Source organism: Temnothorax americanus, unplaced genomic scaffold (assembly GCF_048541705.1).
Source record: "Temnothorax americanus isolate GAGA-0224 unplaced genomic scaffold, ASM4854170v1 Scaffold3, whole genome shotgun sequence".
In the NCBI taxonomy this organism is placed as follows: domain Eukaryota; kingdom Metazoa; phylum Arthropoda; class Insecta; order Hymenoptera; family Formicidae; genus Temnothorax; species Temnothorax americanus.
Genome location: NW_027509442.1, coordinates 3,699,896 through 3,715,094, shown reverse-complemented (window position 1 = coordinate 3,715,094; position 15,199 = coordinate 3,699,896). Strand labels below are relative to the sequence as shown.

Sequence of the window (15,199 nt, the reverse complement as noted above, 5' to 3'; positions counted from 1 at the left end):
TGCCTCTCCGTTTCGCCTCGAGCAGATCCAATTTGCGTCGTCGTCCACGAGAGCGATAGATTTCTTCTACGGCGTGGTTTTCACACTAAAAAAAAGGTCCTCATTCTATTAAAAAGAAAAAGAAAAGACAGAGACAATCGATAAGGGTGAGACGTCACGTCGCGAGAGATGGATCGGTTTGTATCACGCGATAAACTTGAAAAAAATTATTCGGCAAATGTCTCACGTGTCGCGCACGAGGCCCGTTCTCGTCGCCCATACCGATTTCGCGACAGCGCGGTTTCAAAGGGTCCCCATCCCGCGATGAAAACGGAGCGAGAGTACGAGGAAGCTGGCGACGTCGATCGTCATCGGGCGAGGTCGATAACGAGCGCGACGAAACAACCGGCGCGGCACGAAGATCGTCGGGGACCGGGGAGGGTGATCGGACAGATCGGGGGAGACGCGAGAAAGCCGTCGACGATTCAGGGGTTACAGGTTACAGGTTACGGACAAAAAAGAGGGTGGGTAGGCGCGGATCGGCAGAGCGGGCTCGTCGAAAGTCCGCCGATCGGGGGAGGCAAGAGAGAGAGAGAGAGAGGGAGAGACAGAGCGTACAGAGAGCATCCGCGAAAGAAGGGAGTCGGTCGGGAAAACCGGCGGAGCAGGGGGCGGGGGAAGGGGGCGGGCAGGCGAGAGGGAGCGACCGATCGCGAAACGCCGAAAAACGCGCCCGTCGCAGTTCGGAGCGGCAGCGGCTCTTCTCTCGCAGGCAGGGAAGCCCGGCTTTGACCCGGTAGCCGGCGCGACACGGCACAGTCCGCGCGGCTGCCTGACGCATTGCAGGTGCGCGCCGGCCAATCACAGGCCCGGTTAGTTCGCCCGGACTCGTCCTGTAAACACGACCGCACCCACCCCGCCGTGTAAAACGGATTTGTTATACGGGGCGGTCGCGCGGCGGGTACGCCGCCGCGCCGCGCCGCGCCGCGCCGTGCCGGTTCGCGGGCCGCGGCCACGTCGTCGCGCGACGCGGCGCGGCGCGGCGCGGCGCGGCGCATCTCACCTCGCCCTCGCGGCGTACAACTCGCGCTATCTCCCTTTCTCTCACGCCCGCGCCGTCCGCGAGCGATTAAAAACCGCCACGGGCCTTTTTTTTCCGCGCCTTTCGGCAATAGGGGAGAATCCGCGCCGCGCCGCGCGCGGGGCTCTAATTCGCGGCCGCGTAGGCGGCCGCCGCGCGCACCGGCCCCCCCCCCGCGCCCCACCGGGCCAACGGCGCGCGTCGATTGGCCGCCGTGCAGCCCGTAAGGGGACGGCGTAGTGATATCCGGGCTGCGAGACCAGCGACCAGCGGCGGCCCACGGAGAGCCTCGCAGACCGAGAAAGACACGGTGGACTCCATTGCTGTCCCGAGTGCGTTTCTCGCCGGACTTGGGTGTTCGCCGTTCGCTGCGCGTCTGGCCCGCGCTCGTGCACGTTGAAGGAAGTTGACTTCCCCATTCGCGGTCATTCGCGATTCTCGCGCCGAGCCGTTTACTTTTACGAACACGAGCGAGCGGGCGACCGATCGACCGACCGGCCAACCGACCGACGTACCGGAGGTTGCGATCAAGTACGCTCTCGTTGTCCAGTGTGCGGGATAAACGCGTGTGTTAACGCGGGCCGAGCCTTCTCGTGCGTGACCGGGACGTGAAAACAAAGGGAAAGGGCCACGATGGTAAGTACGTAACACCGTTTGTGCCACGACTCGAAGATAATTACGCCGCGCGTGACGTTGCGCGCTTCGTTCCTCGCATCTCGCTCGCCGCCGTAAACTCCGTCGCCGTTCGCCGTCGTCGCTAGTTCGATCGAGAGCCGTGAGCCGTGCCCTCGGAGCTCTCGATCTCTCTCGCCCTCGCCGCACTGACGCGTCGGCGGAGCGCACGTGCGACGAGCGTAAAGCTCGTAAGAAATGCGCAATTCCTTTTGGCCGCTTCACTCATTCGTATACGCCGGCAAAACGGATTTCCTTTTCTGGAAGGATCGGCGGGAGCCTCGTTTGTCTCTTTCTTTTCTCTCTCTCTCTCTCTCTCTTTCTCACTCTGTCTCTCCTTTTTCTCGCTATCTGTACATCCTTCTCCCTCTCTTCGTCGAGCGTTTATCGTCAGCCTCGTCGGTCGAAGCGTACTTCGCTCATGCCGCCCCGGAGACTGGCCCGACTCCCCGCGATTATCGATCCGGCATGGCCGTCTGTACTTCTTCGTGCTCCTCGCCGAGTTTCTTCCGCACTCCGCAGCAACGAGGAAAATCTGCATCCGCGCGAGCGGAAGTAACGGCCGATCGATCGCCGTGTAGGGAGAAAGAGAAAAAGAAAAAGAGATGGGGAGAGAGAGGGAGAGAGAGAGTCACGTATGCAAAGTGAGCGAGAGAGAAAGATAGAGAGGGAGGCTGTCGAAAATGCCTCGACGCTTTTCCCTCTCGCCTCGCCCGCCGGCGGAGTTCATCGCGGATATTTCTATACTTCGGAGCTCTCGCGTTCGTCCGATCCGACGCCGTGACGCGTCCCGCGATTGGAATTTCTCGCGTTTACGACCGGCCTAGCCGGGGCCGTGCGTTACGGGAACGAGAGAGAGAAAGAGAGAGAGAGAGAGAGAGAGAGAGAGAGAGAGAGAGACAGGTGGGCGACGGTTCGCCGCTTTTCACTCGTCTACGGGCCAAAGCCCGCCGCGTCGTTCGGGCCGACGTTGCATCGCTTGCCCGCAATCGCGTGCCCTCTTGGACTCGTCGAGATAATCGACGCAACGGTTATCTTCTCGCCGTCCGTCCGTCCGTCCCTCCGTCCGTTTATCGGACCGTTCGTGCGCTGCTAAATTCACGGCCTTCGCGCCCGAGATCGAAACGCCGCCGCAAAAGTTGCTGCACTTTCCGCACTTATCGACGAAACGCTTTTTATATCCATATATACGTACGCGTACATACGTAGATATATATATATTTTTTTTTAATTGAGGGGAGAAGATATTGCGAGAGAGAGAGAGAGAGAGAGAGAGAGAGAGAGAGAGAGAACGTGCGCAAAGTACAGATGAACAGACAGACTCGTGACTTTTTTTTCGGTCGACGAGAGGAACGCCCGATCTCTCGCGTCACTCCCGATCGATGCGTCCACGTTCTGCTACGACCTCGGCAAGATTTTGAACGAATCGAAAAAAAGGACGATGCGGCGGCGGCGGCGGCGGCGACGTCGTCGTCGTTATCGCGCGCCGCGATCTCTTCTTTCCTTCGATCGCGGGCGAAGATAGATACCTATCGGAGCACGAAATACGAGACCGGAGCGAGCGAGCGCGAACGCCCGACCGCTCCTTTTGCATAATCCATACGCCGGGTCACCCGATACTCATCTTTAAGGAGGCTCTTACCCGGCTGCTCTAATCAATGTAGCAACCGAAAAATTATCATTAATAATTGGTTATAAAATTATCGGAAAATTAAATAAAAAAATAAATAATGATTTTTACATAGTGTAAGAGTAAGTTATATGTTCTATTAGTGTAAATATTAAAATTTATACAATAAGTCAGTTGACTACGTCAGTGCTAAAGAGCAGAACATGCGCGTGTCACAACGTCGTCTGTAGCAGTCTGCAGCTAAGTGAGGTGTAGCCGTGTAGCGTTGTAGCGAATGACGCGATGAAGAGATGGAGCCAAAAGAAAGATATAACGTGAGAATGCTGAGAGGGAAAATGAAAGGAAAATTCGCGAAAATAAAGGTTGTCAATGCGCGAGAGAATAATTATGCCGCTACCATACAGCGCAGAGAAAAGACATGTGCAAGTGAGGTTAGAAACTTCGCGCGATTTTGACACTCGGAAGATCATTTGCCTAACCTGTCGTACGTCATATTAAAACTACAATATCTTTTATAACTCATCGTCAACACCAAGTTTTCTTCTTATCATTAGAAAGATTATTATTTTAACTACAATTCCTTAGTTTTTTGTTTACCTGGCTCGCAAACTTGCTAAGAAAATACATCGCTTCCGGTAAAAATTTTAGTGTTTACCATATGCCCTGTGTTAAAAATGCGAATTTCAATACTGATATTTTTACAGTTTTTATCGTCAACCTATGCTCAAGTTTTGGGCATCGGTCCGTTGTGGTTCACTTTACAACATATATTAATTTCATAAAGATCTGTCATATTATGATCGAGGTAAGAGCCTCCTTAAGGGCGCTGCCGGGCGTTTCTCGTAGCGCGTACGTTTTCTTTCCTCCTTTTTTTTTCTTTCTTTCTCTCTTTTTTCTTTCCTTTCACGCGACGCGTGCGACGCGGTGTATCGCGCTGCTTCTTATCCGTCCGGCGATCAAACGTTACGGACGACGATACGTCGTTGCTCGCTATTGATTTTCGCGCTTTCTCACCGTCGCTCCTTTTACGTTCCCTACGCGCTCGCCTTCTCGTCTTGTCCCCTCCTCGCGTGTTCGCGACGGGTTTTCTCTCGTTTCGTCGCCGACGTTTCAGCGCGACGCGCCCTTATTTCGTCCGTTGTTACGCGCGCGGGCCCTTCCCCCCGTGAAAACTCGCCCTGCCCGACGCGACGCGCGGCGCGCGGCTCTCGCCGGTGCCGCGGTGCCGCGGTGGGAGCCATTATTCTCGCCGCCGTTCTCGTTCCGAACGTACGGAAAAGTGAGGTTATCCCCGCGGCAAGTCGGAGTCGTGCGCGTCGCCGTACGCGATTTGCTCCCGCGCGCGATCGAAATATCTCTCTCGTCTTCGGACGGGATTTTTAGATTTCTATGAAAAATCGGAATCTTCGTGGATAACGGCTCGAAGCAGAGCCGACGCGCGTCCGATGTGTAATTAATTAATATGATAATTAAACACACGTGTGTTTTTTTTTTAGTTATTAAAGATCGATATTACGTTAACTTACGCCCTGCCAACCGCGTTGTCCTCTCAAAGCTCTTTTTACCATGTTACTTGTTAGTTTCGTTAATAATGGTTCAGCTATTTAATGCGGAGAACGTCGTAGTTAATTACGCTCTCGCCGGCGCTACGTGCCCTTCGAGAAGCTAGAAATGACGGCGATAAAAATGGCTTGGGGGGAAAAGCACGCGTAATAAAAACCGCTCTTAAGCTCGTATCGCGCTACGGATTGAGATTGGATTGAAATTTAATTGATCGTAAAGCCCGTATCAAACTTCGATTAAGATTGAGATTGGATATTGAAATTTAATCGATCGGAATAAAGAAAATCAATCTCAATTTTTGTGGACTTTGCTCCGATCGATCAGATTTCGATCCAAGCTTGAAAGCCCGTATATCAGACTCCGATTTAAGACCGAGCTTGGAAATTTGAAATTTGACCAATCGGAGAGAAGTTGACGAAAAATTGAAATTATAATTTTCTTCATTCGTCGATTAAACTTCAATCCAATCTCAATCCCAATCCGCGGTGCGATACGGGCTTAACGAAGAAAACTAATTTCAAGTTTAGTGAACTTTGCCCCTCCTCCCCGTTTGCTCTGTCAAATTTCAATCCTAATCCCGTAATCCGATAGCGGGCTTTGAAGTTGCGATAATTATAATTTACATTTACGATACGATCCGTCTCGCGCGGAGAAATCGATACGTCGCGGCCACTTTGTCTTTCAACTTCGCGGCAAACGGGCGCTAAATCAGCACCTGTCTGTAATTAGCGTCCAGGAATAGCTCGCGTTACTTCTAAAGATTCACGCGCTGTCACAATTTTCCGGAAATACATTTTAAGAACCGCCGCGCGCGATTTATATCACCGGCCGCGTTTTTTTGTTTTCCAAGCAACGAGCGAAACGACACGCGTGTCGTCCACGCGCGTAGTTCGATAATTAAAAAAAAAAAAAATGAGGATTGTCGCATTAAACGCGCGCACGCACTTTTGGAGAAGAATCAAAATTTATTTTTGCTGCGCGCGATATATTATCGTCGCGGGAAATACGCGCGTATCTCCGTAAATCGCGCAACGAATCCCGTGATGAATTACGCGGCCGCGGTCGCGTAATTCATTCCTCGTTAATATTCACGCGCGATCCTCAAAGTGGTCTGAGAACTCCTTATTTATGCGGCCGGCAATTAAACCGCGCGAATGCATCATCGTGCTATTTCTGCTGGTATTGTCATGCGCCTCGTTGCCCCGCGTTATTCGGCGCGTCGGTGGAAATGTTTACGGAAACGGTCGTGCGACCGAGATTTCTGCCGGATAACCCGATAATTAGGCCGGAATGTAATTGTCTTGTTTTTGTTACGTTACCTGAAAGGGAGTGAAACGCACACATTTCAATGATACGCCGGCATTCGAGCCGGCTGTGAACTGCCGTCCGTAAAGAGACTCTGGCCCCGACAGGGCCGAATAAGATGTTCCAAAGGCCAAGATAAGAGTCGAGATGGCGTTTAAAAATTCACGTTTTACGTACAAAAATAACTACGGTTATTACACTCGTTTGGATATCTTGAAACGTACTCGTACCTTGTACCTTATTATATTAGTAATGAATATGTTTACTACATTAGTATGTAACTCGTGTAACATAAACACTGAGATAGAGCTAAACTATGTACTGTTTTCGATTTTAAAGGCTGACCAACTCACAGAGGAACAAATCGCAGAGTTTAAGGAGGCGTTCTCGCTATTCGATAAAGACGGCGATGGTACTATAACCACCAAAGAATTAGGCACGGTCATGCGGTCCCTCGGTCAAAATCCCACAGAAGCCGAACTGCAGGACATGATTAATGAAGTAGACGCAGATGGTACGTATCCTTACGTAATTTTCGATCGCGTGTGAGTTCGTAATGCGCGTCACGCGCATCACGAATCATTTCGCACATGAAAATCGATCGTTTTTGCTCCACTCCTCCATTTCCATTCGCGATTGTTTGTTTCCGCTAACAAAAATGTTAATATTTCCGGGAGGAGTTACTTTTTCGTTCTTCCGCAAGATATTTGAAGCATCTTTTCTTCTTGTTAAAAGAGGAAAATAAACAACGCTTTTTTTTCTAGTAGAATCGACGTTGTATATAAATCCTGAAATTCTAGGTAACGGCACAATCGACTTCCCGGAGTTCTTGACCATGATGGCGCGCAAAATGAAGGACACGGATAGCGAGGAAGAGATTAGAGAGGCCTTCAGAGTGTTCGATAAGGATGGAAATGGTTTCATATCCGCGGCGGAACTTAGACACGTCATGACAAATCTGGGCGAGAAACTCACTGATGAGGAAGTAGATGAAATGATACGGGAGGCCGATATCGACGGCGACGGCCAAGTTAATTATGAAGGTTGTACCGCATCGCTTTTATCTATTAGCGTAAAATAAAACTCATCGTCGATAATGTCGCGTGTAGAACTTTTTTTAAGCGTATGTCGTTTTACGATTCCATATTGAGAGAATGATTGCCACGTGTGTTAAATCCTATACTTTTAATTAAATTATATGTGTCGGACAGCTTGGATTGTAACGTTAAAAGCGAATAAAATTTCCAACGATACGATAACGAGTAATTTTTACATTTACGTAAACGATTTCTCGTCAACGTAATCTCGTTTTAATTCCGCGAATCGATACGATTCTTAAAAAAGCAGTTTACGCGGTTACGCAGTTGGTCCACGTGTATCTCCGCGTAATTTCTCTCGCTTTTGACGTCACGAGAGATATTTGACGACTCTGTTTACTTTTTCACCGTTATTAGCAAAACTGTCGTATTTTTCTGGCTTAGGCACAATGCAAGCTAACACATGCGTAACTAACGAGACATTTTTTTCGTTGTATTTTCCAGAATTCGTCACAATGATGACATCAAAGTGAATGCAACCTGTGTAACGGAAGAACTCGCGACTCGGAGAGTGGTGTTGACGTATTAAATAAATCAAGAAACAGAGAAAAAAACATGTAACAAAACGAGAATCAACCAGAAAGTGACAAATCTTGTATCAGGATACGAAGATGTCTATAAAAGCGCGAAGAGTCAACGTCCGATACCGCGTTAAAATCATCATCGTTAACGATAAGTAATACAGGGCAATTAATTGTTTAATTAAAGAGTTGTACCACTAAAATCATTATCTCTCAAAACACTAATATTTACGCGTGTATACACACACACATGACACTGACTCGTTACACAGATACGCGTTACGAACGCAACACGCTCCAAGAGTATACACACATACCCACATACATATTCACTCGGATGTCTTATTTCCATTGGATAAAACAAATTTGGAAATGAGATAACGCGAAGACACACAATTGCGCGCGCATGTGCACTAACGACAAAGAAAAAAAAGTGCATTTTCCACTTTCCTCTCTTTCTCGACTGCCCCCTCCCCTTTCCCTCTCCTCTTGTCGCGTCCTTCGGCACCATCTTGCTCCCCTCGCCACCCCTCATCCTCCTTCGTTTCCCCAGAAGTTTTTTCATGAGAAAGGCATGTCGAAGAATTGTAATTTCTCTTTACAAAGGGAGAGGAAATGTGTGTGTTAAGGGACAAAGTATAAATCCGATGTAAGATAATACTAAAAGCAGCAAAAGTTTATTTGCCAATCGAGAGTAAGATTCATCTCGAGAATTCCTTCGTTCATTTTTTTAATAAACGAGATACGTGTATAGTGAATGATGACATTAGGATACGTAGCTGCTAAATAGATGATGATGTCTCTACCGTTAAAATGCATGCACATGTACAAATGTTTGTTTGTCTCTGTGAGAGAGAATTCGGCCTGGACCGATCGTTTTCCAGACACTCCAGACAGAGAGAAAAGAACGAGAGCGAGAGAGAGAGAGTATAAATACGATGCGCTTCGGCCTCTGGGTTATTGATGACGACTTTACGTGCAAAAGCTGTGCTGGACCCCTCGATGCCTCACAAACGAATAACTTAATTTATATAAGTAACGAGCGAGAAAATTTATAAAAAAAAGTGATGAAAGAGAAAGAGAGAGAGTGAGAGAGAGAGAGAGAGAGTGAGAGAGAGAGAGAGAGCGAGATAAGGTGGAGGAAAGAAAAAAATCGGAGGAGCTTCGAGGAGCTCAGACCTAGTGCTTTCGCGCGCGTCGCGTCTTGCGAAACGGGATGTGATCTGTCGGGCGGATGCGGATGACATCACGGGAACACGAACGACGAGTCGCGGCGCGATCGTTGGAAAGCTCCAGGATCCGAAGTCTCGACATTCCTATTTGAAAAAATAAAAAAAAAATAAAGAAAAGTCTCTTCCTTACGCTTTCAACATCATCCAGCCTCTCGTGCTCGTGCACGCGGGACTCACACGTACACGTATGTTTTACGAACTATACTTACGCGAGAAACTATACACACGAAAGATTATACACACAGAGCAAAAAAAAAGAGAAACACTATAATGCTATATTCACAAAGTGCGTTTTGCCTCCAGTTCCATTTTAATCTCCTATTTGTAAAACTTGCCTTCCACTCTAAGGAAAGCCTTACAAACATGCGCGCAAAAAAAAAAGATACAAAAAATGTGGGGAAAACAAAGAGAAACAACGTCGACACCACTTTTGTTGATAATGTAAATCTAATGGAGAAATAAAATAGGGATGGGGGATTAAAGGAAGTAAAGGCCACAGTGAGATCGGTGCATTACTTTTCTTCGCCCAGGGGTGCGTGCCAGTCTCGTAAAAACGGAGCCAACCAGATCGGAGAAACTGGTGTGATTTTTGTGCGATCCGTACAACATAATGTTACTTAAGAACTCGAGAGCAAAGAACATAAATGCCGTACAGCGTAAACATCATGCGTGTCGGTGGTTCAGTCATAATATATATGTAATATATATATATATATATAAAATAATTTACGAAGAAATATTAAGAAAAAAAATATGAAAGAGATAATTCCTCCACAGTCCTTTATTATTTAATATTGAAGTGAACAAAATGAGAAGTACTTGTATTTCTGGTGACCTAGATCGCATTGATCATTAAACAAAAAAGGAAAAAAAAAAGATAAAAAAAAAGTAAAAAAGACAAAATAAATGTATATCCTCATTTTTAGGTCACAGCTACTCGATTCGTTTCCTTCATTACTAATGGACCTCTCGTTTCAGCAACCATCTCTTTTTGTGTTCGATGGCATCTAGATACTTTGCTATGAGAATATTTCATTGTGTATCTGTGAACAGGATCCACTTTACATATCTCTGACTTTTCTCGCTACCCTCGAAAACTTTTTGAGAAGAATAGATATAGGTTACGAGAAAGTACGGTATTAATTGTAATTAGGAAATCTCGCTCCCCATTAAACACTCGAAAAAAATATATAGGGGGAGAGAAAAAGAGAAGCACACATTGGGTCTATTTGTAAAACTGTGGTTATTCCGTGTCCGAGGTATATTTCCACACTTACACTTTATTAAGAATGAAAAAGATTGTCAACAACACACACTCGTTTTTGTAAAAGTGGTCGTTAGTATTCGACAGGCATCTGTATCTAAATGCTTCCAAAATCCGCTTCGTTTCATCGAACACTGATACCTAGCGATTAAGTCTCTTACGTTACAAAGACTCTATTCCAGTATTTAATATAATAGTAATTTTATATCCGTATCGCAAAATCTATTTATTGAAAGAATTTTCGCGCGCCGAGGATGAGATAGAGCGAGAGAGAGAGAGAGAGAGAGTGGCGCATGGAAGCTCTTGTTGTGAACGTTAACATCGAGGCAATGCCAAATCTTTACCGAATAATATTGAAGCGTTAGCTCTTCTAATATTTAATTTAGCGTCCCCTCGATCTTTGTTATTGAAATACACGTTGTTGTTCTAAAAAAAAAAGAAAGAAAAAACATCGTTTATATACCGTATTTGCGGAGGTACCAAGACACATCCTGCTTCTATCGAACGTTTGTATTTATTTCGATGTGTACATACGAACGTAAAATTGATCGACGAAGTGAGTTTTCAATTCGATTATGCTAATCGCAATTTTAAAAATGAGCAAGCTCGTTGCGCTATAAACAAGGTGAGAACGTTGTACGTTGCAAAGTGAGGAGATTCTTTTTCTATCAGATTATTTCGAACATGTAGACTCTGTGCTCGTTTTTTTTTTTTTTTTTACTACTTTGAACATAGTCATTCGATTTAACGCTCCTTGATTTCTCAGACTTCTAATTCGAAAATTGTTTCTAGTGTATGTAAGTATATTCCCTGCCGTATCTCAAAGGCGTTCTTCACTTCTTGTCGTACATAAATAAAGCGGCACAGTTTGTATAAAGTGTTGATATTAAGTTAATAAATTGTTCCTATATACTTATATGGGAGCAAACTGGTGTTTATCTATAATACAAGCGATTTTATCTCCCTGACAAAAATAACGACCAAGTGTATCCGATGTAAACGAAAAAAAAAAAGAAATGCGGGATATCTCTTACACGTGATTACGGACAAACCTTACAACTGCGCCATTCCGTGCGATTATGCGCCGAGAGATAAATGCGTGTTATTTTCGTCTGATTACGCTCCAGCAATTAATGGTCGAACTTACCAAGATATGAAGTTGTCTTACTGAGAAATAAGAAAGGGCAGCATTTTTTTTTCTTTGAAAAATACTATATTTTTCGTACATGTCTTTTTTTAAACTCGTGTAACATAATAACAAAATTCGATGATTACGCAGATATGTTTTGCTAGCGGCGAACAACGCGTGCTCTCACGATACACACTCTTTTGGTGTAACTTTGAAACGCAGGCACACCTCCTTCAACAAATTTTTCAGTATCCTCACTTGGTGTTCGGAGCTCTGAAAACGCACATCGTTCAGTCAGTTCGACGTATCGTTGCATTATACTTTTTGTTTAGCACATCACAAAGCGAAACAACACTCACCCCGTCGAGAGTAATCGTCGGTATGAAAGACACCCGCGGCACGAGAGAATTCGTCATCTCTCCGTACTTGGCCAAGAGTTCCTTTCCCCTTACGGTGTTCGTACACTTCTTCATAGACTCCAGGTCCACGGATATACGCCCGGCGCACGTATTCATTATTCCAACCGGGTCAATGTTATTCTCGATCATGCAAGCCACAAATCGCAGTCGCACCGATGGGTCCTCAATGACGTCGATGGAGCAAGCGTGCACGATGTTCGCCTGGCATTCGATCGGTCCGTGCTGGCACATGAACTGGTACCCATCGTTCGTCTTCACCGTCTATATCGGAAATCGAATATGTAACTTTGGAGAAAGCTTTGCCGTTCCATTTGATCCACCGATCTAATTGTATTTCGATTGACCGCAGTTTCTCCCTCGCGATATATTTAGTCGTTATTTGACAATATAATTATAACGAAAGATTGACAACAGCGATGCGAGATGATCGCAACGAATTTTCTTACCTTTGCCTTGCCGTACGGTACCAGTTCGATTTGCACGTTCGCCGGGAGTTTTCGATACGTCGGGACCAATTGTTTTAAAACGAAGCTGCGCGAGTCCGGGCATAACGCTTCGTAATACACAGCCACGTGCACTTTCTGAGAAGCCGGGTCATCCTTTTCGCTCAACGGTGTCGCCGCTTGGTCCACCTGAAGTTCTGCATAAATATATATATATATATATATATATTAAGAAATACCTAGTCGTGCCTATCTCGTTAACTTTCGGTTTGAAAATATAAATGAGATGTACACATAAATCATACTTTCAAGATTCTTTAACTTTAATAATAATCGATTTTTACCGTTATGAATGAACAATCGTTACTTCGGTTCAGTAGGATTAGGTTTCGCAAGAAACCGTGATTTCTTCTCGTAATTTAGAGTTCTATACGTAAAATTTAATATTCGAAAAACATCTGCGATAGCGCGATTAGAAAATCAGCGATAGGAAATGTTTATGTCCATCTCGTTAATTTTGATTTAAAAATATGAACGAGACGGTGTATATAAATTATAGCATTTTCAAGATTCTTTAATTTTTAGTACTTTTTAATAGTTGATTTTTACAACCACTGAACAAACAATTATTACCTCGACTATTTAGGATTATTTTCCACGAGAGATCATAGTTTCTTTTCATAATTTCGAATTCCGCATAAAAAAATTTCAGTATTCGTAAGATTGCAATAGTGCGATTAAGAAAATTGGCGATATTGGAAAATGTTTGTGTTTATATTGATTCGAAAATATGAATGAGACGCGTGTATGAATTATACTTTCAAGATTCTTCAGTTTTTAATAACTGATATTTTATCATTTATTTATCATTATACCGAGACAAAAAGGTAATCGTTATCTCGAGCTCGATCGTTGTGTCGTCGTGTCGTTGCGTTATCTCGCGATCATCCTCATCGAGGATCATTTGTCGCGTAAAACGGAAACCGCGCGACAGTACTTTTTTACACAATCTCCTATACGAAAAACCGTCAATCCGTGAATCATGGCTTATCTTGCGGGGAGGACATTGACAAATGGTAGCTTGGTTTCTTTTTTGTCGATTTGACGCGAGCACAGTGTCATTATCGCGTAAAATATCCAACTAATGTAATGATTCTTCCAGCGCGCATTACGTTTCCATCACATCGATCTTTCCTCCATATAAGTACGATTCACGGGCGTGCAATTAACTCGAATCGCGTACTTTGCATCCGTCGAATTATGACGTAACTCGCTGGAGTTCCAGTCGCAAGAATTCCTTGTCGGGGAAAAAAACAAAAAAAAAAAAACAAATTGCGATTCAACAGACGTTGATGCATTCGAATCGCGTGCGATTATATACGCTTCGATGACGCTCGACAAATCGAGGATCGCACGTTATTCACGCGTCGATCGGATCGCTTCACAAAGTATCGGATAACGATGCGGTCGGCAAATGGCAAATTGCGCAACGAGCATAACCGTCGGAAATATCAATTTGTTGCCTTCTCTCAAAAAGTAAGCCGTTATCGTGCCTTTAACAAAAAGAAAAGAAAGAAGAAGAAAAATGCCACCTCCGATACGGATCGCCGCATTCGCCGCAAGGAACGATCGATTCCTCGATCGTTTTCCGAAAGCGGCGATTCGCGGGCCGATTAAACGGCCCCTCGGGGAGTAGCCGTCGACGGGACAGCTACCGGGATTGACGCACGTCGCTAGCCGCTTCCTCGCTTAGGTATACATACCTCACCGTCGGAAAAGGAAAAAGAAATCGATCACGCGAAACGGGCGGGCGCGGGCGAATAGAACAGGCCGCCTCTCCGTCTCCGCGGCGAGGCGACAGGCTCGCAGGGCCGCCGACAGGTGCAGCGTGCAGCGTGCAGCGCGAAACGATCCGAAAGGGTGAGAGAAAGAGCGCGCGCCGCGCGCCGCTCTTTTATACCTGGCGTGGCGGGGCCGTCCTGCAGGAACGCGAGCCAGATCTTCGAGGTCTGCCAGAGGAGCAGGCCGAGGAGCAGCAGGAACGCGAGGCGCCATCGGAAGCCTAACCCCATCGTCCCGGCTGTTGTCGCGGCGAGAGACGCGCACGACTCTCTCCGCTTTCCGCGCGGCGCGGCCGGCGCGACCGGCGACGGCGGCCTCGTTAGCGCGGCCGGCTGACGCAACGCTGACGTTCTCCAGTGTCGAGCGGGCCGGCGGCGACAGCCGACATAGCGATAGCGACGCGCGACGCTCGTCCGTCCGATCGATCTCGACTGTCAGGACTGTCAAGTCCTCGAATTATACTCCGTCGCTCTCGCTCTCTCGCCTTTCGACACGCGGCACCGACGAGATCGAACGGGGATTTACGGCTGCCGCGTGCACTGGTGCAGTCGAATCGCGCGATTTGCGAATGTTTTCTTCCCCTTTTTTAGTTCTCTAGCTCTCTCTCATACGTTCTCGTCTTCTCGTCCTTTCTCGCGGCATTATCGCACATCGCACGCGGCGATGCAGCATGCAGCTCGTGACTCGTGACGTTGCGACGTTGCGCGAAGCTCCTATCAAAGCGTGCATCGTGGACTGTAAAGTTGGAGATAGAATTTCGACCAATCGGATAACTTTCATCTTATAGTCCGCTTTAGCTCGGTTGATCAAATTTCAATTTCCAATTCGCAAATTCCTTGGAGAATAAAAAAAAAAAAAGTTCAATATACAAATTTGAATTTTCCTTTCTCCAGCTGCGCTTCTCGTGCTTTTCTTCTAATTTCCTTGTTCTTGATTCTCGCACACATTGTACGCATTAATTTTTTTTATTTCATTCCGAGTGTTTTTTCTACATAAATAAAAGTATAGTGCACCGCGAAGCT

General features: G+C 46.3%; 2 protein-coding genes across 2 annotated transcripts; one reads left to right on the top strand and one right to left on the bottom strand.

The window, feature by feature from the left end:
• The first annotated feature begins 1,326 nt into the window (after positions 1-1,326).
• On the top strand, positions 1,327-11,282 carry LOC143900500 (calmodulin). Its single transcript, XM_077411930.1, has 4 exons — positions 1,327-1,696; positions 6,570-6,744; positions 7,031-7,273; positions 7,772-11,282. The coding sequence occupies exons 1-4, from the start codon at positions 1,694-1,696 to the stop codon at positions 7,798-7,800; spliced, it is 450 nt and encodes a 149-aa protein (XP_077268056.1). The 5' UTR covers positions 1,327-1,693; the 3' UTR covers positions 7,801-11,282.
• A 316-nt stretch (positions 11,283-11,598) lies between these two features.
• Positions 11,599-14,716, bottom strand: LOC143900497 (gamma-interferon-inducible lysosomal thiol reductase-like protein). Its single transcript, XM_077411927.1, has 4 exons — positions 14,296-14,716; positions 12,339-12,532; positions 11,833-12,153; positions 11,599-11,746 (listed from the first exon to the last, which is right to left on the bottom strand). Exons 1-4 carry the CDS (start codon positions 14,405-14,407, stop codon positions 11,657-11,659), a joined length of 717 nt encoding a protein of 238 aa, XP_077268053.1. The 5' UTR covers positions 14,408-14,716; the 3' UTR covers positions 11,599-11,656.
• Between the last annotated feature and the right edge of the window lie 483 nt (positions 14,717-15,199).

Coding starts and splice junctions, on each gene's coding strand:
- LOC143900497 (XM_077411927.1), bottom strand. CDS start 14,407: ATGGGGTTAGGCTTCCGATGGCGCCTCGCGTTCCTGCTGCTCCTCGGC. Junction 12,533..14,295: donor GGACGGCCCCGCCACGCCAG/GTATAAAAGAGC, acceptor ATATTTATGCAG/AACTTCAGGTGGACCAAGCG. Junction 11,747..11,832: donor CGACGATTACTCTCGACGGG/GTGAGTGTTGTT, acceptor GTGCGTTTTCAG/AGCTCCGAACACCAAGTGAG.
- LOC143900500 (XM_077411930.1), top strand. Junction 6,745..7,030: donor TAATGAAGTAGACGCAGATG/GTACGTATCCTT, acceptor CTGAAATTCTAG/GTAACGGCACAATCGACTTC. Junction 7,274..7,771: donor CGGCCAAGTTAATTATGAAG/GTTGTACCGCAT, acceptor TGTATTTTCCAG/AATTCGTCACAATGATGACA.